This window comes from Ursus maritimus, unplaced genomic scaffold, assembly GCF_017311325.1.
Source record: "Ursus maritimus isolate PB19 unplaced genomic scaffold, ASM1731132v1 scaffold_20, whole genome shotgun sequence".
In the NCBI taxonomy this organism is placed as follows: Eukaryota; Metazoa; Chordata; class Mammalia; order Carnivora; family Ursidae; genus Ursus; species Ursus maritimus.
This window is the reverse complement of record NW_024424453.1, coordinates 33,215,337-33,242,613: the sequence shown is the minus strand read 5'-3', so window position 1 is coordinate 33,242,613 and position 27,277 is coordinate 33,215,337. Positions and strand designations below refer to the sequence as shown.

The 27,277-nt window shown below is 43.2% G+C and overlaps 2 protein-coding genes across 11 annotated transcripts in view; both read right to left on the bottom strand.

Moving 5' to 3' along the window:
- Window positions 1-25,230, bottom strand: part of LOC103679529 (inactive phospholipase C-like protein 2) — a 71,975-nt gene extending 46,745 nt beyond the window's left edge. For 6 of the 10 annotated variants that reach the window (XR_005836579.1, XR_005836580.1, XR_005836581.1 and 3 more), the window contains exons 1-2: window positions 22,744-25,230; window positions 19,811-20,014 (exon numbers count right to left, since the gene is read on the bottom strand). Coding sequence is in view for 7 of the 10 variants with exons in the window: in XM_008709093.2 (XP_008707315.1) it covers window positions 19,811-20,014; window positions 22,744-25,179 (2,640 nt within the window). In the remaining 3 variants the exon portion in view is untranslated. Of the gene's footprint in view, window positions 1-5,627; window positions 5,718-19,810; window positions 20,015-22,743 lie in introns of all 10 variants that reach the window. The other 4 variants (XM_040636844.1, XM_040636846.1, XM_040636845.1 and 1 more) reach the window with 1 other exon arrangement.
- A 156-nt stretch (window positions 25,231-25,386) lies between these two features.
- Window positions 25,387-27,277, bottom strand: part of LOC121104238 (inactive phospholipase C-like protein 2) — a 114,635-nt gene continuing 112,744 nt past the window's right edge. The window contains exon 3 of the mRNA XM_040636600.1: window positions 25,387-25,412. Within this exon, the coding sequence (XP_040492534.1) occupies window positions 25,387-25,412 (26 nt within the window). The remainder of the gene's footprint in view (window positions 25,413-27,277) is intronic.

Below are 27,277 nucleotides of genomic sequence, written 5' to 3'. Positions count from 1 at the left end.
AGGATGATAGTGGNTGTAGGGAACAGAGCAGGGCTCAGAGGCTGGTTTGCTGTGGCACAGAGGGAGAGCCAAAGACTCTTTCCTCTTAGAGGGGAAACGACAGGTAAGAAAAACTTAACTCCCCCTCCCCCATAAAGGATTTCACAGGTTACAAAGTGTCTTGAATGTGTTCACTCATCTAGGGTGTGGAGTTCCTCCTTGGTGGAGCAGAGCCGTGGCTACAACGGGGCAGTCTGCAGCAATCAGAGCCAGGCTTGTTTCTGGTGCTGGAAAATTGGGGCTTTTCTGCACCAAGGTAGCGGCTGAGATGAAAACAGGTATACATCTCCGAGGGAGGAATTTGAAAGATAAAGGAGATGAAAACATCACAGTGATGCTCCAAAATCACTGAAATGAAGCGGAGAGACCGAGTGTAAGAGCCACAGCAGGAGCGCTCAGAGGGGCAGGCACAGAACAAGGAAAGTAAATGTTTCCAGATGTGCGAGGAGCGTTTCTGGAAGGAGGGTGGGTCTGAGCACTGGGAGCTCTGGGTTCGGGCATTTGGTGATTGTACCCATAGTTCTGCTATAATGGGATGTACAGGTTCCCAAAAAACACTGTACTACGCAAAAAAATCTTTGCATTTGCACCATGCAATAAAAATCACAAGGTTTGTAGGGAAAATGGGGTGAGGGGCACAGCATTCAAAAATTTTGCAGTGACACATTAAAAAAAGACAGGAACTGAATAAAAGTGATAGCACAGCTCTGCCTATGTTAAATAGTTAGGGAATGCAAAACTACTGCAACGCATGTGGCGACTGACCTTGAAAAAGACCTGAGGTCGGCTTGGGAAGTGGGTGTTCTGAGGGTCGCAGCTTGCGAGTTACCCGAAGTGGAGGAGGTGATGTGCGATCTGATGAAAGCGGTAATAGGAGTTGTGGATGGGCACAGCTCCAGACACGCTCATAAACTGGGGGGGCTGGGTGTTGTTTGAGGTGCGTGTGTGTGTGCAGTTCAACCAGGTGACGTTTTCTGTGTTCGCTAGTGCTTCTTGTGGTCAAAACTGTGCACACCCAAACACAAAATGTGAGTTAGGTTAGAACTGTTCCTTAATGTATCCGTCACATTCAAATAAATTTGCATTTTCAAAAGTGTTATAGCCGAACTGACTATAAAAGGGAGAGTACTTGAAAACCTTTCTGAATTTTGTTTTTTCAAAATCTCCCATGCACTTTTATTGTGAAGTACAGTTAAACTCTCAGTTTCTATGACATTCAACTGAAGCATGGTTTTGGCATTGTATAAGCCTGCCTCAACACTGTACTCAACTATTTTAACAATCTTTTTTTTTTTTTTTTTTTTTTTGCCAGAGAGTAGTGCTAGATAAATCTGGAACGAATTATGAGTTATGAGTGACCCAGGGTCCACATTCAGGAAGCCAAGAATTCTCCAGCTTTTCAATATGCTCTGATTTTTCATAAAGTTCCCTTCAGAGCTAGAGTGGTATGTATGTAAGCAATGAACATGGCTCTCCTGTTATATAACTTTGATCTGAGCATTGGTATAATATGAATCCCTTATGCACTAAACTTCAGATCAAAGCCTGTAATATTTTACATTGTATCTCGTGCGTAAGTATCTAGTTGAATTTTCACATGACACAAAGCCTCCTCTACCACATCTACCACTTCTCACTTTCAGTTAATATATAATCACATTCACAGCACTTAGAAAGGGCTGCGTTTCACAGATTAAACCTCAAGTTTTAATTAAACTGTGGATTCTCAAGTGAATCACCATGTAAATACAAGACAAAGACATTATGCTTATTATACACAGACTAATACAGATTTCTCCTCTACTTAAATAAAAAGAAACACTTGGATTCAGTATAAAATTCATGAAAATAAAGAGCATCATGTAGTCAAAACAACCAATTTATTGCCCTGGGTTCTTGCTTTCTGCCAGTTGCTTGGTACCCAGTACACAGAGGGCCCAAGTGTTTACCCGTGCGGGTATTTCTGAGTGGCACTTCCAGTGTCAGCCACTAGAAGTCCTTAGTTATACACATTTGCTGGGCTGGAGGAGAGGAGAAAGGAGCAAAGATGAGAGAAAACACCGCAAAGAGAAAAGGGTTTGGGGGGAGCGCTACATAGAGGAATAAAAGATTTTAAAAAAAATTAAATTAAAATAAAATTTAAAAAAAGACAAAATCACAGAGGCAGAGCTCCGAGGAATTTAAACAATAAATGCCCCAGGGTGATTTATCTTATCAAAAATCATACTTTAAACCAAATAAGAAAATTTTATTTTATGCCGACAACTGAATAAACTATAAAGACACAACCAAACTTTGATTTAAAAGAAATTCACTCCTATTTCTAGATTAATTGGGGTTTAGCACTACTGCAGGTCTCCATATGTTCCCAAACATGTTTAAATAGACCAGGAGCTGGAGAAGCTCCATTGTGCAAAATAGCTTGGGGGATATAGAGAAGGGCTCTGGAAATACCAGGGATCTAACAGATCAAGAGATTAGTTATAAAGCCAGTATACAGATTTTAAATGTTTATCCTACTATAAACTGTTGGCAAAGTTTTAAAACTTCTGAATAGTTTTAGCTTCAGGAAATACACAGAATTTCAGAAAGTTGCAAAGAATTTTGGTTTTGATCTTGGGCTGCTGTTGGTCCTGTACAATATGATATTCTGAGGAAACAAAAATTGTTGAAAATTAAGCAACAAAACAGAACCTAAGCTATCCTAAAGGGGAACTCCACCGAAATTATACAACTATCCAGAAAAAGCATATAATTCCTACCATATGATAATACACCGTGCTGGACTTTTCTGTGTGAACACATGTATCATAAAGTTCAAATGCACTTAAACTGTAATAATGCTCTTATCTCTCCATTTTATGGCCAGCCTTCTACTCGTCAGGGAATAACTTGGTGCGCTACGCAGAATTACTTGGTGTTTAAATGATTACAGTGGGAAAACTTAAAATTCTCACACTCAACGGGCTACTCTACGGTGCGTGATGAGTCACCGGACACCGTGACTGCCTCAAGGAGACACACACACAAACCTCATCCTCTCCAGGCCTTTGGTCATGTCATGTCAGCCTCTTAACGCTGTAAAATACATCTCCCGCTTTCCCAAACTATAATAATAACAATGTGCTTGCATGACACCCTCAGATCACCTCGGGGAACACAAAACCTAAGTGTGCCTGTGCTCAGGCATCCTCTGTGGTCAGGAGAGAAGGGAGGGACAGGAGCACAGAGGGACTCGGGAACTTGCAAAGGGACTTTCACCTGGGCCTGAGGGGCAGCCAGGCACAGTCCAGTGGGGACACAGTCTACAGCTGGCCACTCCCTCTGCCTCCAGTAAATGCCTGGAAAGCCGGAAGGAAAGAAGGGCAATGCACCACTGGAACTTTCCAGTCTCGGAAGTTTTCGGGATAGGGAGTTCAGAGGCTGCCCCTTGGATGGAGGGGAGTGTCTCCAAGGAACTGATAAGAATGGCTTAAAACTTGGCCAGAACCATTCCTGCAGGAAGAAAGGGGAACTTGAGCTCGTTAAACCCAATTATTCGGCTACTTCCGGAGAGGGATTAAGGAACTTCTGGATGCTATGTTAACTCTTTCAAGTCACCAAGGACCATTTTGAGTTCTGACATGCTTGTTTAAAACAATTATTACTACATTAATTAAATTTCAAAAGATACAATTAGAATTAAACATAGTACCACTTTTATTACTGTCTGCTTATATCAAGCCTTTTCTCCAAGGGGATCAAGGTGATTTAGAAACTCCTAATTAACAGAAGGTAATTCAATCACAGTCTTACTGTAAGGTATCATTAGTTTCTCTCACGTCTGTGTAACTAAGTATAGATGTTAGTTGAGAGAAAAAAACAACTGAAGGTTTCTCTGTAATGAAAAGCAGAATTTTTTTTAAGCACAGTGAGGTGTCCACAGTCTTCCAGGAATGACAGCAAGAAGGAAGACAAGAACGCAACCAACCAGCTACTAGTATATTTACTGTCTAAACCCAGGATTTTTTCCTGGTGTTGACCACATAACCCACGTGTTCCCCTGTCTTCCCCTTTCAGAGAAGAGAGACAACTCACCTATTAAGGTGGTGGGAAACCTTATCTTCTGCTTTTCACTTTGTAATTTTAAACCAGCCTTTCTGAACGGGAGTAGCCAGGCTCTCTATACAGCGAAGCTGCAGCTCTGAAGTCTGGACTGATGCTAAAAACACACACACAAAGGTCTCAAAGCTTCACGAGCTGCAGGTCTAGCATTTGGAAACTAATAATACCATAATGATGACTACCGTTTATTAAGAATTTATTATGGTCTGGGCTATTTACATGTAATTTTGTACCCTTTGAGGTGGTGAAACTATGCCCATTTTACAGAGAAGTAGACTCGCCTTCAGTCACACAGTAAGCACGAGGCAGGCCCTATCTCAGCATCAGGGCTCATATTCTTTGCAGCACAAACCCAGCCCCCAAAACCCACTCATATACTTCCTAGGGTCTGGGGTGTATACTTCCTCCTTCATCCCCGATGTCTAGCCATGGTGTCTTTATAGGCGAGCAGTTTCACATGTAGGTACCCACACTGCATGCCCACCTGCCCAGATGGTCTGCATGAATCTACAACTGTACTTACTGGCAAAACACACGGGGCGTGGTTTTCTGCTGGACGCCTGTTACCCTGACTCAGCTCATGATGGCAGGTGAGATAAGGACAAAGACTTTCCCACGGTGGGGTCAGAGCTGGTGCATGGTGTGCGTGTGCGTGTGCGTGTGTCCGGGAGAGTCAGGGAGGTTTCTTCCCCCAGGAGCATAGCAGTGTGATACAGCTCACTTAGCAGCGACACTGAGTGTCAGCAACGAAGCAAGTGGGACAACTGAGAGAAGACGGTTGTCTTGACATTCAAGTATTTCTCTGCTTGGCCACCAGGAGCCCATGCCCACCTGTTAGCTCACATGACAATCCTATGAACACGCTTTGGGAAATCCTAGAACACTACACTACACATGAGCAACATTCCCATCCCGGGGTGGCTTCACTGAATTCAGCTGCTCTGGCTGGCTGGGTGAACAACTAGGACTCTCCCTTCTATTCCTCAACCCCACTGTATTTTCCTCTTAGGACATATGAACCTTTAAGTAGGAAATTTCAGACACAGCAAAGTCCCCTGGCAAAAGGTAGGGGAGATTTGAAGGTATGAACAAGAGGTAAATGATCTGGGGAGGGGACCCTCATGCCTGCATTCCCCTATCCACCTGTTCTAGTCCCGAGCCTCTGGCCTCCGGCCCACCCCTCCCCCAGGCATGTCAGGCGTCCCCTTCTTCTGGGACCTACTACAAAGGCTCCACTTACTGCCTTAGGACACGGGTGCTGCCATCTAGTACTTAACCTGGAAGACTGGCAGCCCCCTCCGTCCCCTGGCCAGTCCCGAAACCTAACCCTCCCAGGGAAGATTACCAGTGATGATATAAATCAGCCGTGTTCAGGAAAATGTAGCCACTTGGGGGCAGAGAGACAGGGTAGGAAGAACACCTGATCTGTGTCCTGGAGATCAAGGTCACTTTTAGTCACTCATTTTTACATCTACTTTGTGCACCTGCTCTGTGGCAGAGACATCATGGTGAGCAGGGCACACGCTGTCCCTGCCATCCTGGGGCTCCGATGCAGCGGCGGAGGAGAGAGGTACCTTAAAAAAAAGAAACCAAACCAACAAATGTATAATTACAAGCTGCAACGGGTATGAGAAGGAAATGAACAGCATGAAGAAGCAGGGTGTAGGAAGCTGCAGAGGGCCCTCAGAGCAGCCTTCCCATTTCCCCTGGTGGGAGAGGGTTTCACAGGTTTGGTCTCCGCCTCCAGCACCCTTTATAATTAATCCCTTCCCTGATGAGACAGCTTTAAATAGAATGTGGTTAGCACAGCCTGGATTTTATCATTTGAGAGAAAGCCCTGCTCCCCGCTAGGAGAGGAAACCAGGGGTTTTCAGAGAAGCCTGCCTGGGAACTCCACCCAATTCCCACTTCTCTGCACCTCCTGAACCACCCCCCCAACAAGAAAAGCTTGATCTGACTGATACAAGGAGCACCACTTAAACTCCATTCTTTGGCTCATTTTTAATGCCTCCTTACTAAGCAGCACAAGCAGGACTATATGTTCACTGTGAAGTCAAGCTAGTTACACATTTTATTGGACTGTAACAAAACTCTGGGTGATTGTCACCATTTCCACCGAAGCAGCCAACTTGCCCTGACAGCACTGTAAGCAACCAGAGCAAAGGCGTTCGGTGGCTTTCCTCTTCCCGTGTCGTCTCTAGTGCCTGCAGGTTCTTGACCATCACAATGTTAAGTCAGTATTACTGCTTTAGGGGCTCACGGCTTTTCCAGGACAGGAGCCCTCGAGCTCTGGCAGCACGCTCCTCCTACGAAGTTAACAAGTAGAATGCTGTTCTTAAGGATCAAAATTCAAAATGCACTAAATTATTTTTTGAAAAAAAAAATGAAATTATAATTTAAACTGGTGAAAGTGAATATGGGAACCAGGGCATTAAAATACCCTAGGGACTTTTTCTCCCGATCCTCTTTGTCAGGGGTTGGCCAATTCTTTCTGCAAAGGAGCAGACAGTAGGTATTTTAGGCTTTTAGGCTTAGGCTTAGTTTCTGTCTCGACAACTCAGTGCTGCTGTTGCTAGGAAAACAGAGCATGGGATGGATGTAGCTGTGCTCTCACACAACTTTGTTTATGGACGCTGAGATGTGAATTTCACATGGTTTTTGCAAGTCATACAATATTATTTTTCTTTTTCAATCATTTAGCATGTAAGAACCATTCTTAGCTTGCAGACCATACAACAACAGGTGGTGCCAGATTGGCCCATAGGCCGGTTTCCCTAACATAGTACAACTCCTGCCCTAACGTAGTACAAGATGCATCATTTGGTGATACGGGACTCAATGAATTCAAGAGAACATAGCTTGAGATGCTACATGCACATTTTATAAAAGACCATGAAAAATCAAGCGCAGCTAGCATTTCCAAAGGGTAAACATATATTATGATATATGTAGGCAAAAGAAAGATTTGGTTATGGAGAGTCCTAACATTGGTCAAAGACTTCCACAGACTCACCACAAACAGGAATTAGTTAAGTACCATCCCACTTGCATTTAGCTAAATACTTGGCCATTTCTATTTACAAAGATAGGGTTTGGGGGGGGTTTGTTTGCTTGCTTGCTTTTGGCACCAGATAAGTGATTTAAAAACTAAAATTATTGGGGTGCCCAGGTGGCTCAGTTGGTTCAGCATCTGCTTTCGGCTCCCGGAGTCCTGGGGAAAGAGCCCCACATCGCATCAAGCAGGGGGCCTGCTTCTCCCTCTGCCCCTCACCCTGCTCATGCACTCTCTCTCTCTCTCTCTCTCTCGCTCTCAAATAAATAAATAAAATCTTCAAAAACACCCTGAAGTTATTCTGTGCCCGTACGATGACATAAATGAAGGAGTGACTCCACACGACCACCCTCCAGCGTAGGAGTGTGAGGAGTATTAAGAAAGCCAGAACGATCAACGCTCGTTTCAAAGAAAATACCGCAATTAAAGATTTTTGGAAATTGATAAAAGATCTCCTATATAAAATTTCCATATAAAAATCTAAAACGTTTAGCCCTAAAGATGTGACTAACATGAAATGTAGTGGGGAAATAAATATTTTAAACTACCTAACATGTTATTTTTAAGTTAATTGGTAATTAAGCTTGTAGAGTTAAACTTAACTCTGAACACATCATATTGTCCACCCACTGAGTTTACTGTGAGAGTCGTTTTCTTATGGTTCAGAATTTAAAATACCCTAATTAAGTTAGAAAAGCCTTTAAAGCCATTATTAAGTGCTATTTTTATTCCTGATAAATTCATGTGGCAGTAAGATCCGATTTCTGGTATTAAAGGTGGTTATTTCTGTGGGGTGAGTGGCGTCAATTATTTCACAGCAATCTGGGGGAATAGAAGTGAACAGAATGGAAAACAGGAGCTGTTAAAGTAAGGAGTGACAGTTCCTGCAGTCCCCACTGAGAGAGAAGTCTGCGGTGTGAGGCTTGCGAGCGCAGGCCCCGCCCCGCCCCGCCCCACCCCTGCAGACTGGAGCGGTTTGGGGAGGCTGAGAGGGTGAGTGAGCACTCCCACCCAGGCCAAATCAGGAAGGAATGGATCCACAGGCAGGGCTGAAATTTATTCCTCTCATGAGGATGAGGTCAAATGTAACATATCAACAAGATGTAGGCTTCAAAGCTTGTGTAGTGCCAAATGTTACTCACAGGAACACATCTAGCTGTGGAGAAAAATCACCACCTCATTATTCAAAAGGCTGTGGTTAAAAGCACCTTTAAAAATTTGTTTCCAGTTCATAACTAGGGATATAACAGATTAAAAGAAAAAAAAAGGTCAGAAATGAGTATACCCTACTGCCCAAGGAAAGATGCCAGAAGGTGGTTTGAGTTAAGCGTCTACAATCACATTTTCTCAAAACTGATTCTGAAATATATGATTTTTCATATAAGCTGGTTATCTCAATAGCTTCATTTTCATGGAGTTGGTTCTATTCAAATTATCCCATTTCTTAGAGAGTTGTCTTCTAAACTGTGATTGCACATCCAAAGGGCCTATGTCCACAAGAACAGAGGTGCTCATCATTGCATTTACAAACCAATCTACGGATCATCGCGAACAATTTTATACAAGTATCTGATGGAATTTCAATCTTTTTTAACTCAACTCCAAATTACACTTGCAACAGTGCTGAATTCCTAAATGGAAAAGCATGTCCTGTCCTAAACTACACAAAAATGGGCGGTCATAAACCAAGTTAATCTGTGAATGGATCTCACATTTAGAAAGTCAGGGTGATATTTAAAAACATCAAAATTCTAAACAATATAATTGTATTATCAAGGTAACTTACACGTTTTCTAAACTCTAACCTGACTATGGACAAAAATGGGACACGATGAAATATTAAGTAGTTCATCCTTTTGATGAATCTTTGACAAAAAAAATACTTCTGAAAAGAAATTCACACATGTGATAATTACTTGTGAATTGTATCCAGCACTCTGAGGCTAGCACTGGTAAAAGAATCACTCAGGCAAACGATTTCCACTTAACCGGCTGGAGAACATTCTGAACCCCAAATGGAGCCAGACACGAGGGCGAACTGCAGGCTCAGATGGCAAAGGCAGCCACTTCTCCAGGTGGAATGAAGACCCACCACAGGCTTCACATCCCCAACTCCCTACCTGGTCAGAAATTGCCTCTGTTAGGAAAACTAATTAAGCTAAATCGTGAAAATGCATTTCCCTGGTCCTCCAGTGGCCCAGGTAGTACCTGGGGTTTCAAAGTGGAGCCCACACTTGGGGAGCTCCAGGGTTTCCAGCTCAGGTCTCTGCAACCTGACAGAGATGGAGATGAACACACTGACTTCTCTTCCAAAGTAGCTGGCAAAGCCACCTCTGGGCCAACAGCAAAGGCTAGAGGGTCAAGAAGAGACACGCTTTTCTGGGTCCAAGGTGAGAGGACCAGAGGGCTCCCAACCACAAGGGGAGAAGCAGGCTGAACGGATCAGTGAGCTGTGAAGTGCTTGTTCTAGGTCAGCTAATCTTCATTTCTGTGAATTGAAAAGGATCTGGAGCTCACAAGCTGCAGAAAGACACACAAATCAAACGCCAGGCACCGAAAGTCAATTAGGCTCTTCGTTTCTTTGATCATCACTTTTCTGTTTGAAAAGGATTTCCACAAAGAGGACGCTCACGCCTACAAAACTAGATGTAGAGATGATACTGTTCTGTGGACATGACAGAAATAATTCCAAACTTTAAGATGTCAAACGGATTCTGGATGTTGAAAAAACTTTTTTTTTTTAAAAGAACTGTACAGTATTAATAGTAGCAAATCAAAAATTTTGAATCTGGAAAACTCCAATTGCTAGAGGAATATAGGCATGAAGTTCTTGTCCTTAAAGTTATTTTTCTCCCCTTTTTCTTTTTTTTTTTTTTTTAAGATTTTATTTATTTATTTGACAGAGGTAGAGACAGCCACCGAGAGAGGGAACACAAGCAGGGGGAGTGGGAGAGGAAGAAGCAGGCTCATAGCAGAGGAGCCTGATGTGGGGCTCGATCCCATAACGCCGGGATCACGCCCTGAGCCGAAGGCAGACGCTTAACCGCTGTGCCACCCAGGCGCCCCTCCCCTTTTTCTTGCTCGGCAATTATTAGGCTTAACATAACTTCTTCATCAATCCAAACACACCAAACAGATGTCACGGTTCCAAGATGCTCTAAGAAGGATGCTACTCGCCTAACAATAGTGAAGATCAGAGAACAATCTGGCTCTATTTCTCTCGAGGATCGAGGATCGTAACAGAATCCCTTTAGCTTGTGGGGTTCTGAAAGTTGTCCCATCATACTTCTAACTCTACCCTCTGGCTCCTTTCTGAAACACCCAGGGCATTCTCTAGCTGGTATTTCTGGCAATCCAGAAGATGTGCTGCACTGGGAAAGGAAAGCTGACATCCGGGGGGCTGCAGCAGAAACACAGGTGCTATGGGAAGAGTGTAAAACGACTTTTTTCCCACAGGCATTGCCATACTTTAGAAACCATTTTGCCCCAGGGGCTTTCCACCAATTCAAACAGCTAGTTTCAGAGCCCTGGGTGAAGAGCAGCTCACTTATAAAAACAGACACTTCTCAGTTTTAAAGGTCAAATTAGATTTTTATTTGGGTTCCCACCAAAACGACAGGCTTGAAAGCCAGGATTTGTCGAGGAGAAATAATTTTCTAAATTATTTTAACATGTGAAGAATCAACCCAGAGATCCCAGAGCTTCATGCCCTAGGGTAGAGGGGACTGGCCTTCCATCTCCCAAGGCTGGGCCGAAGGTCGGCCACGCTCAGGCGGGAGGAGGGAAGGGGCAGTGGGGAAGTTGGAAGTCCATCTCTTGCAGTCCTGAGTGACTGTAAATGGAGCTAGGGAATCCCTTCCCTGCATGGCCCAGTCTCGAGGTGAATGGGGGTGACGGGGAGGATGGCAAGCTTTAGAGTGATGTTCTTTATAAGGACACAGGAAGAAGCCTTCTGCAACCATTCCCCTCCAGGCAACCAGTGGCCACTTTGTAGGGAAGCAGAGGGNNAGAGAGAAAGTCTGAGAGACTGAGCATTTTACCTCAAGAGACGAGTATTTATAGTCCAAAGTGGATAAAATAAATCAATGCAATGGATCAAGTTCACCAAAGTGAACAGAAATTGGGGAATACCCACCTCCCTCCCGAGAGAGGAAAGCTGCATTTTTCTTTGCCGTCTGAGTTGAGTGTGGGTTTTGCACTCAGACTCTGCCCCAGAGGCACAGATCATAGAGGGGCTGAGCCTGAGTACTGGCCACAGCAGCACGGCTTCCTCTGCTCAATGAACTTTTACTTACTCAAAGTCAAACGGAGACAAAAAGTTCACGGAATAAACTAGGATAAGGACGCTAAACACTTCCTCACAGCTTTGAAAAGCCGCCAGTGCACATCATGACTAACCAAAAGAACTGTGTGTATTACTTACAGAGCAGGGACAGCATTTTAAATATGTATACAGATCCCTTTCCCTTTCTTTCTTCCTTCCTTCCTCCCTCCCCCCTACCTTCCTCCCTCCCTCTCCCTCTCTCTCTCTCTTTCTTTCCTCTAATTTCCTGGAAAGGTCCTTGACAGAAAGAAGAACTTAGCAAACAACTTACCTTTACCCAATGCAGAAACATAAAATACTTCCAGGCAAGAAGAGACTATATCAAAAATAAACTTTGAAGGAATGTAAGAGCAAAATCCAAAATGCAATGTAGGATTTGATGGGAAAAAGTAATTCCCCTGTTCTTGCATAGGCAAAAAAAAAAAGAAAGAAAAAAAAAATCACAGTGCTTCAATGATCTTAGTACTATCAAAAATGTAGTAGTGTTCTTCTGCATAAAGCACAGGTGTAGAAAGAAGTTCCCTAACTTTTTAGGTTTCAGATATGTTTTATACATAGTTTCTACCAGAGCCAGTGAAATAAAAATATTAAAATAATAAAAAAAATTCAGTTTGAAAAATAAGCAATCTCGCTCTGCCCCTTTAAAAAGCAAAAGAAAGACTCTAAACAGAAAAGTAAAACAGTAGAGACCCCATCAAAATACATGGCCCCAAACCACTGCAGTGTAACGGTTCCCCAGGTGGCCTTGGTTCAAATGAAATCTACCCGAGAACTGAAATGATGCCAAGAGCAGGCTCCCATTTCTCATTTACCAATATGGTTGGACAGCACCAACCATATCACTGTTTCCTAGCTTACTTAGAAATTTTAAGTCAGACTGCTGGTATGTCAGATGATACATGGTAGCTGGCTTAATACCATTTATCATTTCTTGCCTGAAGACACCATCTGACAACATGTTGAACTCCATTACGGTTTTCATGTCTGTCCTCCCAGAGTTTGGAGCTAGGTATCAAATTTAGTTGATAAAAACTGCTATATGATGAAGTCTCTCTTTCAAGGGGATGTCAGCCCTTAAAATGCTACTCTTTTCCCAACTGCTCACTGCTTAGGTATCTGGGGTGTGTGTGTGTGTGTGTGTGTGTGTGTGTGTGTGTGTGTGTGTAAGAATACTTCTGAATATGTGCTCCTCGGTTTCTGTGGAGACATGTAAAACTAGAAAACTGATGAGCAATAAAATCCACAATCATCACCGTTTCACACCCTGCACACTATCTTCCAGAAGTGTCCGAATCTCCCTGCATCTGATTACTGAGTGGCAGCCGCTGCATCTGATCTAATCACACATGTGATGCTGTCATCACACTGTATCTTTAACATTTCTTCCCCCTCCCATCGGCTTGGCAGCTTGAACCAATTTGGAGTGGCTCAGCTGTATGGTTTTGATGACGCCAGGGAAACTGCTTTTGGACACATCACTGGCTGGACCTCCCCTGTCACTGAATTAGACTATAGCCTTTGGGTTTCTGATCTTCCCTCTGCAGGATATATCCACCTTTGTACACACACACACACACACACACACACACACACACACACACACACATATCTAAGCTCAGTCTTATTCTAAAGCATAATAATCTATCTGGTCTTTTTTTCTATAATTACAAAAGTTGGGAAGGTTGACACCTCCAATTAAAAGAAGCTTTTAATGTCAAGTTCTGAGGCAGTAAAGTGATAAAAGGAGCCACAAAGGAGACGGGGATCAATAGCAGCCTTATTACAGATCATGTCTGGCTTGGTCCAGATGGGCTGACTCCATTAATTATGAAGTGTGATTTATCTCTTCACCGCATTAAGCAGTGGCAAGACAAAATATGTGAAATCACACCCATAAGATAAAGCAGAGTGTTCCTGATGTTGCGTGCCAATTGCCAACATGTCTGTATATGAAAGACACCCTTCATTTCCCATATTTTATTTGAAGAAACTAGTTTTTTTAAAGAAATATTTAAAGTAATGAGTTAGAAGGGACTGTTCAGTAATTTATGTAAAAACACTCAGAGAGCAAATAATATCCTCCTGGACAAAGCATCAGGTTCCTCCCTTTTACACTGAAAAAATACTGTTCTCCACTGGATAAATGGATTCCCCAGAGTATGCTTTCTTAATTAAATGTGAAGGCAATTAAAATCAAGATTTTTGTGAAGCTGTGAAAGATGAAAACAAACTAATTTTAAATAGAAAGTAGATACAAAGGCCCTGCAGTGCTAAGAATGAGGTCCTGTACAATCTCTGAGCAGAGAGGGGCTGCCCGAGGGTCCACCGGCGTGCACGGAACAGCGCTACTGCCTGGAACAGAATCGAGCATCATTTTCTTTACTGTTTCTTCTCCTCTTTCATTCCCCACAACTCCACCTTCAAGCTCACTGACTGAAGCAAATTCCATATTACAGAAATCATAGCAAAACCAACGAAAAACTTTTTTTCTTAAAGAAGTTGTATTAAGAACCCCTTCACGGGAGAGCCACCCTCTTAACAAATTCTAGGTGTACGATACATGTCTGCTTACTGGCCTGATGCTGGCCAGTGGGGCTCTGAAGCTTATTCGCCATACTTAACCGAAACTAGGCCTGTTGATTAGTAACTCCGTTGCGCCTTCCTCCAGCCTGTGGTAACTACCATTCCAGTCTCAGATTGTATGAATTTGGTTATTTTAGATACCTCACATAAGAGGAATCACGTAGTACTGATCTTTCCATGTCTGGCTTATTTCACTTCGAATACTGTCCTCAAAGTCCAATGAAAAATATTTATAAAGAGAACTTTCTTTGTATCCAACATTTCCAATGTTCTCTCTCTAAAGAGGAAGAATGTTGACTCCTTGGTCTCTATATTTTAGTATGGATCTCACAAAAATTTAGAAATTTAAGTCTGAAATAGGAAACTAATAAACAAAGATAGCTAGAGAGATGAATTATTACTGATAATACTAAAAGGATGGTAAAAATCACTTTCATTTAAAAAGATGATGAATTAGATCACTGATATTGCTGGGAGGGGAAGGTTTACACTGAAATGCCAGTGCATATGTGTTCTTAAGAGCACTGTGTATTGTGGGCACCTGGGTGGCTCAGTCAGTTAAGCAGCTGCCTTCGGCTCAGGTCATGATCCAGGGTCCTGGGATGGAGCCCCGCGTTGGGCTCCCTGCTCAGCGGGGAGTCTGCTTCTCCCTCTGCCCCTCCCTCACCGGCTCGAGCGCGCGCGTGCTCTCTCTCTCTCTCTCTCTCTCTCTCGCTCCCAAAAAATAAATAAATAAAATCTTAAAAAAAAAAAAAAAAAGCACTGTGTATTGTAAAGAATGTCTTAAACTCAGGTTACGCAATCCTTATTTTCTCCCACCAGCTTTAAATTACACGAGAGAACATTCAAGCTCAATTTTGGTACCCGATTGTGAACGGCGAATGAATTCAAGTACATTTCCATAAATTTTAAGTGAAATATTTAAATCTGTTGTTTTCTGAAGTAATAATATAAAAGATATGTTCAGCTACTTATGACCAGATTTCTTTGACTGGAATCTGACCTGACTATTGAAATAGTCTTCCTTAGTTTAAGCTCATCGAACCTGTCTTTTACTCTATGCCAAAGTATGTAAAATGAATTCTTTTCCATCATCATGAGGAACAGGAATCCGAAACGAGTTACCTCTTACTTGGAGAACCCCACATGAACAACTTTAGATTATTATTATTATTGAAGATATCTGGGCTTTAGCTGCATGTTGATCACTCATCTATACACCACACGTGGCTAATTTCCCTGACCTGGATCACAGAAAGAACACAGGACAAGGAGACTGCTAAACCTAGTTCTGCCACTAATTTGATGTGCCACAGGGTTTCCGTTGTTTGCACCTGATCGGCAGCGAAATAAAAGCACTCACCATGTGCTCTCCGAGCTCTCTTTCCCGCTCCGCCTCCTACAGCGGGTACCGCCTGAGCTGGCCCCGCAGCGCTCCGATCTGAGCAGGAACCCCCACGGCCCTCAGGGGACTCGCCCAGAATACGTGCGTCCACATTTCCGAGCACGCTTCACTCCGTAAACTCAACTTTGAATAGCCTCCTTCTTATCACCTCTGCCTACTGAAATGTGACTCATTCTTAAAGGTCTAGCTCAAAGACCAATATTTCCCCGAAGTCTTCCTAATCCCTAACCCGGAAACTGACCGTTCTTGTCCATAAACATCCAAATGGTTTGCTTACATATTTTAAAGTATCTGTCATGTATCATCTTACTATCTACGGATACACTTTATCTCTTCTACTAAACTGTAAACACCTCAAGGGGAGAAAAGGCTTATTTGTCTGACAATACATCGCCATTGCCACTCTCCACACCGGTCCAGTCCCTGTTATCAACATCCCCCACCAATCTGCCTAGTCTAAGAAGGTGTCTGTACTTCTCTTCTTCCTCTACTCTGGAATGGCTTTGACACCTGCATGGCTTTGACCCAGGGTTGAATCTCACACTTCCAGGACCCAAGGAGGAACCACACATAGGGTAAAAACCACGATTTGGACAATTTAGAAGATCCATTTGTTGGTGGTAATCACAAAGCCATTAGGACAGTCTAGGGGCCATGCACAGGGTGACCATACAACTAATTATCTAAACAGGGACACTTCTTTTTTTTTAAAAAAGATTATTTATTTGAGAGAGAGAGAGAGAGAGAGAGCAAGTGAGCACAAGGAGGGGGAGTGGCAGGCAAAGGAAGAGGGAGAAGCAGACACCCCGCTAAGCAGGGAGCCGAATGCAGGGCTTGATCCCAGGACTCCAGGATCATGACCTAAGCCGAAGGCAGACACTTAACCGACTAAGCCACCCCAGCACCCCTAAACAGGGACGCTTCTAAGAGTTAAAGGGAGAGCTATGAATAATTCATCCGGGGCAAAAGGTATATCAGCAGGAAGACCAGGATATGTGGCCACCCTGGACATGGGCATTCTTTTCTAGCCTCCAGAATGGTTTACAAGTTGTTCGCGTTTCCATGATCAATTCCTTCTCTGCATTCTCCTTTTTCCCAAGGAAACTGGCATATTTCAAATATACTGGCTTATTAATAAGAGTTTAGACACTGAAAAGTAATCACAATCGTAACAGCATAAATACATATCTGCACATGCAGGAGAGGCCACGTGTGGCCCTGGCCTCCCCAGGGCCACCTTCAGCAGTGTAGACTGGCAATGACACAGGAGTTCTGGAGCGGATTTCTCACACTACTCTTACTTCTCATTTGGAGCCTTCATATTATAAATGGGAAATAAACAAAATGAAAAAAGATCTTATTTCCAAGGTTAATTTTGGGTAAAGCTCAACATAAATCACAAAAATAAATAAATAAATTTAAAGTTACAGACTGTCCAGGACCTTAGTATACTTCCCATCAATGCTCCTTTAGCTAGTTTTAATAAATTAATTGTTACAAGGTAAGAAACCAAGTTACTAAAAAAAGGACTATAAAATATAGATATTACAAGAGTTATTGCTGTAGCAATATTAGTTTTAAAAATTCAAATTATAATAATTTGAATTTAATTTTAAATATTTTATGGCTTAGTTTTTCAGATGGAGTTAAGACAGGACAAATCAATAGACCTAGGGGTATAATGCAGCACAGCTATGGCAATTAACATTATGTAAGTTTCACAATTTAAAAAATATGAACGAGCTAAAACATTCTGTCTGATCACTTCTGCAACGATACAACTATCCAGTTATGTGCAAACAGAGTTGCGTAGTAAGAGTGATCATTTAGCAGCCCAGGGAGAGGAAGGGGCAGGGAACCAAGGAGCACTGCATGATTCCTGTGCCAAATACTGTGATGGGTGCTGGGAGGCTGCTGGCGCCCAGAAGCCTCTTGGTCATGAACCCTGAGAACCTCCTGCTCGGGATCGGCACTCAGCCGCCGGACTAGGTCCTGGGTCCTCAGCCTTGTCTAGCCCCCACGGTTATCACCCAGGTGGGTTGCCGCCACCCCACTCTCAGGAAGTTCCTGTTAAAAAGGTTACGGAGAGGGTGCGCCTGCATGGTGCAGTCGTTAAGCGTCTGCCTTCGGCTCAGGGCGTGATCCCGGCGTTCTGGGATCAAGTCCCACATCGGGCTCCTCCTCTGGAAGCCTGCCTCTCCGTCTCCCACTCGCCCTGCTTGTGTTCCCTCTCTCGCTGGCTGTCTCTCTCTGTCAAATAAATAAATAAAATCTTAAAAAAAAAAAAAAAAAAGGTTACGGAGAAGAAATGTCACTGTGGGACCGCCATGGAAATCAGTGAAGCGCCCAGGGACTGAGTCATGTTAGATTTTGGTGAACGAAATAGGTCTACAAAATGTCTAACAATTTTACGTGTGGCTTAAGCTTAAGAAACATTTATACATATCAGCTACGTCTTCTGGCTTCTTCTCATAAAACAGGAGGAGGTGGGAACTAACTAGGTGGCCTCGGTCACAGCGTGAAGGAGCTCTTCAAACTTTCCCGTTTTTACCTCTTTTCCTATCTTTCCACTTTTCACTGCAAAGGAGCAGAGCATAAGCGTCCAGTGTTTTGCTTCCCAGCTGCCTCCATTACCTTCCAGTGGACTGGATGGCTCCCTGAGGATGGGGCAATTCAAGGGCATTCTTGTGGCCCCTGCAGCACCCAGCACAGCTCTCTCCCCAGTGTGGACACGCACTTGCCCCTGGCCTTCCCTCTTTCTTCAGGCTGACTGCCACTCTCTGTAGTTTGCCCGCAGAGCCCACTGTTTGGTCTTTTAGATGGCTCACGCTACCACGAATTCTAAGCTAGAAATAGTAGGGACTGATACGTATCGGCTAAAATGTGTGGCTATTGCACAGGAATCTAGGAAAAAGGTAGGTAATGAACTGATAAGCTGTTTAAAATACTGCATTCTACTGACTTGTACTTCCAGATCTTATTTGTCTAAAGACTTGAGCGAATAAGATCAAGAAGTGAAGATCAAGAACAAAAGGTATTTAGAACTTTTGTTTTTGGGAACAGTACCCCTTGGTCAAGTCCATTTGTGAAACAGGGCATTCTCTATCTATCACCCTCCTGGGAAGTCAGTATGTCAGCAAAGAAAAGGCCCTAAGATGTCCTGCAGTAAAGACATATGATTAATTTTGTTCAAACCAGTATTTCCCCAAACTGCTTTACCATGGAGCCCTTTCTCCCATGTGACATTTACCAATATTCTAAGAAACCAAGGTTCCTCTGAACACACTGTGGGAAATGCTGGCCTAATCTGGTTTTTGTCTTCCTTTGAATTATATAAGCCCCTCTGAATTAAAGCTTTCAGATCAACTTACAGAATAGTCAAAAATATTTCTGTTAAGGCTTATGATGCCAATCCCACTTTGTCTTTAACCTCAGCGGCTACGTCAGATGAAGCCTAGTGTTTTGTGGTCGTAGCCCATGCATTTTGCGTAGAGGAGGGGGTAGACGTAGCCTCTTAACTCTGAGGATCCTGAGGAGCAAAGGCTGACAGCCTGGCCCATCTGGGGGAGCAGTGTCCAACACCACCCTTAAACCTCACAGGCTGGAGAGCCTCCACGACATCATGGGCTCGAAACAGTGTTGTTCACTCACTAATTCTCCCTTAGAGCTACGATAAGTCAAAAAGCACAATAAGACCAGGATATGATTAACGAAAATGCAAGAAATATGTAAGCTCAAAAATGTAATATTCTAGGTATCCTGAGGATACCTCATTAACGTTAAGTTGATTACAAATTATAGGTATCTCAGAGCAGCTGCTGTAAGGAAGGAAAGCATTATACATTATAATCACGTGATAGAAGAAATTGCCCCTAATTGTGCTTAAAATTTATTTTAGAAAAAATTAAATTTCTCACTTTTACCAGTCTGAAGAATGAAAACAAAATAAAAATGAGCAAATCAAGGGCTGATTGCAGAGAAAGATTTAAAAAAAATTCTTTGCCATGTATGTGTAGAAAATAGCATATGCTTGAGAAATCAATTCGGATACATTCTTGAAAAGCTAACTACTATTTAATCCGATTGAGGCAACGGTTTCTGAGTCCTGCTTTCTAAAACAACAACAGTAAACCACTGAGCTCTTTCAAATACGGCAAGGTCAGAGGAACGATTTTTCCGACATAGGTAAATGAAGCATGAAATAGGAAAGCACACCTTAGCAAGAGCTCCTGAGTATGTCTGGTGTATTGTCTTACGATCTCTCTCTCACCCAGGCTCCATTAAAGCACAGAGAACAACTCACCATGTCGTAAGTTGTTACAATCTTCTTCAGAACCTCGGGCACGATTCCCTGCAACTCCATCGTGGGATACTGCTCGCTCAGATTCAGGACCACCAGGGGCGTGTTATCAGATCCCAGGAAGCGGGGAGACACCGCCAACATGCACTGCATGAGATTGGCCACGGAGGAGAGGCCACACAGCTCCTTGAATGATACCACGGCATTCTGTTACGTGGAAAGAAAGGAGGCGCTCTGTAATTAACCAGAGGTTTTAAGTTCTCGAGGCTGTTCTACTTGATGTACTTGATTATACTTGAACTGCCTGGTACAACTGTTATTAGCAAAGTCATGACAATTAACTAATGATTATTTCATGCCGGGAAAAATGGCTATTTTCCAAAGTAAATACAGTTACAGATATTTTCAGTACCAATTTACCAAAAGTACAGAAAATGCGAGTAAGTAAAATTCATCTGAAGGGTAAAGCCTCTTTTCAGATCAAAGTTCACAGTGGCGCTAAGGCTGATAGGCAATCGTGAGCAAACAAGAAGAATGGCTTCTGCACTCAAACACGGGAGAGGAAAAAAAATCAAAACAGGTTTAAAGTAAGTATCAAATGCCAGCCATCTAAAAAGAAAGGGAGTATTTTCGAGGGAGAAACTTGAATGTCTCTCACCTGTTTACACTGGTTCCAAATTGAAAAGAATATTTTTGGAGGAGGGGTTAAATTTATTGTCTCAGTTATGGAGGCTAGAAGTCCAAGATCAAGGTTTTGATATGGTTTGCTCTTCTGGGGTCATGAGAGAGGGACTGCTCTTTCTCTCTCTTTCCTAGCTTTGGAAGTCCAGTGAAGGCAACGATCTAGCAGAATCTAGAGATTGCCAGAAAACCACCAGAAAATCTAAAGATTGCCAGAAAACCACCAGAAAATCTAAAGGAATTTTGAGGACAAAGCAATTTACTGCCCAGTAGGAGACCCTCCCCTATCAGTGTGTCCACTGATTGCAACGTTTGTTCCCCCACCCCACCCCTTTTCTCATCACCAGAGCTATGCCATTAAAATATCCGGTAAAGAAAATCCCTTGACACTGTCAAATGTCACGGTTGGCATTCTTGGAGCACTTACCAAGTGCTAAGCTAGTAGGCCTACCTAGTACCCATTACCTCACTTAATCCTCTCAACCAGCCACGCTGTGGGTAAGGAAATGAGTCTCGGCTCTGCTCTAACCTCCCTCTGTTATTTCTCTAAGGTCACACAGCTGGTGAGGGAAGGAGTCAAGATTTTACCTGAAATCTGTTGATGCTGAGGCCTATGCTTTTTAATTACCATGCTATAACAACCGGTAAATTCTAACCAAAATGGAAGTTACTCCAGGTGCACTTGGGTCCTGATCTGGGCTGAGCACGGCGGCCAGAGGGGAGGAATCCAGGCCTTGCAAGTCCCGTGTCTGCTGCTCTCACATGCCCCAGTCTAAGAAATGGGCGGCGCTTTGGTTTTCTTAAACATTTTCTTTTTATTAATATCTCTTTAAATGTGGACATCAAACTCTGTGTCATTTTGCTCAAAATCACTTGGACGTTGACTGCTTGTGACAACAAACCATGACTGTGAGGTCTACGACAGGGTCTCCCAATCACTCCGTCACACCTCCCTGTTTTAGTTTCTTCACAGCTCTTGCTTGTGTCTGCAACTGTCCTATTTGCTCGTTCACCTGCTCGCGGTCTGTTTCCCTCCCCACCGCCCACTCCCCGCTGAAGGCACTGCTTGTTCAGGGCTGCGTCCTCACGGCCCAGACTGCCTGTGCGGGCCGGGCGCTCGTTAAGCCCCACCACCGCTGCTCTGCCGGGTGCAGCGCAGACACGCAGCTCTGGACACAGGATCCTCGAGCTCCGGAGGATCCCCGCGGGAACGCTGCGGCGCGAGCACGACCCGGGCCTGGGGCAGGCCACTGTGCCTTGCTCGGAGCTCAGGGTTTCCCAAACCATTCTCGCCCTCAGAAACAGGGAAAAGCCCTGCAGCTCCCTGTTACACTTTGACTTGGAGAGAAAGAGAATAAAACTCCTCTCTTGTGGCAAGGTCTTTTTATGAATGAGTTCATCTATAAAATCTGTATGGGGTTGAAATCTGCTGAATATTCTGAGTCAGATTTTACTTGCTGGTGCCATTCTTCTCATAATAGGTATCTATAGATATATACCCAGCTAATATATTTAATATACATATTTTAATAAACACACGCCGAGCAGCTACCCCAGACATGGCAGGCGCTCTCACACGCTGGGCCGGGGGAGGGCCGGCAGCTCTGTGAGGCGGGCCCCGGTACCCTGCTGGACATGTGGACGATCCTTAATTACATACATTTGTTCCTAACTGATTGCTTTTAGCCATTATACAGTTGAGAGGTAATTATTATCTTAGACTTCTAATAAATACAGACACCACATGTCTTCTACTGAAACACTTGAATAGCCGTCCTCCGACATCAAGCAGCGGCTCAAAACACAAACACATCGGCTCATTGAAGTGCTTGCTATTTTCCTAGCACTACGGCTCCAGAAGAAAGGGTTGGAACATGTGCCTTTTATTTTGAAAGGTCATCAAAGTGTGTTCCAGCTAAACAATATTCCGGAAAATCAGAGATTCCCATGTACACTCCTAGAAAACAATGGGGATCTGTGAAGCAGACAAGGACGATTATGTGAGACAGCAACAAAACTGGTTTATTCTAACGCATTATCAATATTTTCGACACCAACTTCAGTTCTGGAAATGTAAATGATTAAAAACAATGAGCCTAGTGGTAAATGTTCTAATGACAAATTGGAATTTACAAATTATTGAAAATCAAATATACTGTTGGAAAACCCAAAGCCCTCCACGGTATTCGCAGATGGTGCGCAGGGTGCACCGTGAAGGAACGCCGCTGAGGAAATACTTCAACACGAGTACCCACCTGCATGTTCTCTCTCAGGTCTGTGGCATCCCGGATAGGCGGCTGGGCATTCTTGAACACCTCATCCACAGTTTTAATCCACAGTGTTCTTAAAGATGCATATTCCCTGGATTTCTTCCCTTTTCTCACGGAAAGGCCCCTTTTATGAGGTTTCCCTCCTCCTCTTCGGTTAGTAATAGCCACGTGGACAAACAAAGAAGCGTGCGCCAGGACCTCTCCAGTCAATGACTGCAGGGGAACGTGGCGGTAGCCTGTCTGTAAACATTCAAAGGGAATTGTGTACTGGCCAATGAATTCATCCCCAATGTAGTCATCATCTAGGACTACAAAGCGCACCATGGCCAGTTCAGGTAGGTTGATTTGAAATTCGAAGCTTTCATCAAAAATGGGGGCGTCTCCATTCTGGTGCACGGTTTTTGTCCTTTGTTCTGCACAGTCGGCAGGGATTCCGTGAATCTCCACATAGACGTAAGGATCCACCACATCTCCTTTGGCACCTGATCCTTTGGGTTTGGGAAAGTTCTGCCCGCTGATGATTTTAATGTGAAGAAGCTGCGGTGAGACTCCCGGGACAGAGTCTTTCGTGTTGGCGCTGAAGAAAGACACTTCCTCCCTCATGATGGCCGGCCGAAGGACGTAGCCGCAGTTTCCGTTCTGCCTAAACCAGCCAATATTCAGGTCCATCATCAGGCCTGGGGTCTGAAAGTTCATGGCTACGATCTGACAACCACACTTCCAAAAATCTTGAGGGTTCATGTTACTGGAGTCAATTCTCATTGGGCTGGGGAAGACCCTGGCGAGAAAACGTTTGTTGTAATTTACAAAGTCCCCTGGATTTTCATTGGCGTATTTGCTGGCCAGCACTTCATTAAACGAACAGACTTCCCAGTACTTCTGAGCCTGAAATGATACCTGAAATTCTTTGAACTGAACAGACTTACAGATGCTCACGAGTTCAGACAGTTCTTTACAGAGCTGAAATCGCTTCACAGGCACGTTGTTGGGCTGTTCCACGTTCTCTTTGCCCATCCTCTGAGACATTTCTGCCCCTTCGTCTTCGTCGGTAACATCCCCTTCTACGCCAGAGCAACTTGAGGACAGCTTCTTGGCTTTAATGAGTATCCTCCCTTTTAGGACATCTGGGGATGGGAGGTAAGATTCCTCCATGTTGGGCGATGTTGTATAGAGCTTGTCCCCTAAAATTTTCTTCATGTGCTGAACCATTACCTTCTGCTGTTTAATAGAACAGTGATTTTCTAAACACAAGATAAGAGGATACTCCGAAGCAAAGAACGCATACTTGTTAATAATATCAATGACGCTGCGGAAGACTATCTGAGAGGTCATGGTGTGGCCCGTGTAAATTACAGGTTCATTATCTGGCCCATCCCATACATCTAACTCAACACTCCGGCAACCCATTTTAAGAGCTCGGATGTATCCCGTGATGTCAGAGGGACCTCGGAACTGATCCTCTATTAAGTATGTATTATGAGATGAGTTTATAAAGTAATGAGACAAAGGTTGCTTCATATCTTGACAGACCTTCTTATGTTCTGGATCAAATATATAACAGTCGGGGGACATAAGGTACTTAGTAAACCCATCTATGGAAAGCCAGCCCTTTTCCTGACCTTCTTTGGATGGCTCATATTTATTAATAATTTCAAGGCTTATTTCCTCATTTATATGTGCCACACCCTGCTCTGCCTCAAGAAACATCATAAGGTCCTTGGTATCAAGAAATTCTTTATTGCTTGAAAACTGAACTAAAAGGAAATAAATTTCAGGTCTGGTACAAAGCTCATGGAAAACCTCAACAAATTCTTCCTTTGTGACTTCAGTACCAGCTTTGTCCTTGGATTTGTGCAATTCTTTGAACTTAAGCTCAATTTTGCTAGTTTTTAAACCAGGATTGAGGTCTCTGATACACTGCACAGCATTACACAGAGTTATATGTCCAAGGTTATCTACATCAATTTCACTAAACATTTGTGAAACCCAAGAAGTCCTCATGTTGTCTTGGCTACTTTCTAACATATCAAGTGTATGTTTTCCGTAAGAAATTAGGTACCGCAGTCCCGTAACCCAGATGTTCGCAACATCTGCAGAGTTGGCAACCAAATCAAGTGACTCATAATTCTCTCCGTATATGACTGAAAACGCACAATCTTCAGATATCTGGTCAGAAATGCCATTGCTGCGGAATATGTCTGTATTTTTTCCTGTTCTCACTTCCTTGATGGATTTAATATCAATCTTGGCTTTCTCAGAATCTTTCTTAGATGGTTCCCACCTCAGGCTCTGCATGTCAGCATCCAGTAAAAAATACCTATGGTAAATCCTGGAGTTGGAGCGAACCTTTTTGAGTTCTGAACCCTCGACCATCGAATTGATACAATCACTTGCACTGCTGATCTTCTTCTCTGTGGGCATGCTACTGAACGAGACGGTCTTCTTCCGCTCTCTTTTCTGTTTTGTACCATCCTGGGAGGAAAAAAAAAACAGTGTACAAGAATAACATAAACATGGGTTTCTACGTTCAAGACCAGGAATAAAAATTTAATTTTTTCAAAAAAATCATACTGTTAGGATCTCCTATTGAATGTTCTATGACAAATGATACTCCATCACTTCTAGAGCTTAGAAGTGGCCCTGGAGTTTGCAGCCTAATACAAACAAGTAAAAAATCATTATTGAATAATTGCAATCCATGGGTATCAAGAAACACAATTTCAGTTATACACAATAAAATCCTGTACAGAGAAAGGACTACTTAGTTCGCAGGGCTCAGGGAAAAAAGAAATACAGGATTCCTTGTTCAAAAATTGTTAAAATTTTAGCGGCGCCTGGGTGGCTCAGTTAAGTGTCGACTCTTGATTTCAGCTCAGGTTATGATCTCAAGGGCCATGAGAGTAAGCCCCCATCACGTTCCACACTAAGTCTGTGGAGCCTGCTTAAGATTCTCTCACCTTCTCCCTGTGTCTCTCCCCACTTCTCAAAAGTCTCTCTCTCTCTCTCTCTCAAAAAAAAAAAAAAAATGGTAAGAATTTTAAGGTGATGAAAGAGTATTAAGTCAAGTGCAGGGCCCTTCTGAGTGTGGGGCCTGCACAACCGCACAGGTCACACACCCATAAAGCAGGCTCTGCATGTTGAATACATCTCCCACACCAGTGTTCCTCAAACCTGTCACCACACCACTTGCCTCAGAACCAGCTGGCTTACCTGATTAACATGCAGATTCCTAGGCTCATAGGATCAGATCTCTAGGGGGCAGTGCCCAGGAATGCGCGCTGTAGGCAACACTCTAGGTGATGGGGATGCACACTGACATTTGAAAACCGCTTGGACTCACTAAGATGTCTGGGTTATTTCTGGAAATGCCAAAAGACCTGAAACAGCTAAGTACAGACCACTAAACGGTGTGTTAAATGAGTAGACACTGAAATTCCAGCAGGAATTCCAGGTTTTTCAGAGTCTCAGATTAGTCACGGTTCTCAAGACTTGGGACAGATATGGTTTTACGGCTGCAGTTGTACCGAGTCTGGGTGGGAGGCTAGCTGAGGGAACTTCTAAAATCCTAGAGCTGGATTTATTAAAGCCTATTGCCGTGCACAGGCTAGTGCTTAGTACAATGTCACCTAAGTACTTCCAATATCCTTAGGTTATCTACACTATCAAGGGAAACAGCATCTATTTCTAAAGAAGTCTGCGTCACCAACGACACGGCCCTCCACTTCCCTACACGGTGTCACAGGAGCTCACCTTAAGATGCTGATGCCACAGCTATGTGTGTACTGAAGTTCCTTCCCTGTACAGACACCTTTATTATTATTATTATTTTAATGCTCAAATGACCTCAAAGTGTCTTTCACAATTTTCACCTAAAACATGACATTGCCTTTCAGGAAGTATATGAGAATTTTGACAAATCTTCAGTAAGTCATTATATTCATACACAGGGTCGTAGACATGGAGGTTGAGATTATATAACTTCCGTGGCAATGAAGAGAAGAGCATGAAGGATATTATACACAGGCAATTCTAACTTTCTGATTCTCTCCAGAGAATCTATTTTGAGTAAAATCTCTACATTTTAGAAAGTGATTACGCTATTCTCTGCATCTGAAATTTAAAACCACTCTTACTTTTTGACTACCTATACTTCCAAAAGCAATTTACAGGCGGTAATTAAACTTAAACTTTAAATCATATGGGTATCATTTCCCTCAAAGTTTCAAAATGAACCGTAGAGACTTTTGTGATCTAAATGCCAAGATACAACATAAAAGCCACAAGGCAGAGTATTTCTTGGCAAACGAATCCTCAGAACAATAAACTGCAAAAGACATAAAAACTGTGGCGATTGTATCCATAAGATGAATTGCATCACAGCTCTTCCAAATCCCTAAAGCATAGACTGTGTTCTATCTATTTCAGCAAGTTGGCATGAAATTACATTTGTTACCAGCCATGCATAACGCCTGAAACAAATGTATAAATTTCCTATTTTTCAGAACGAAGGTTGTCTTTA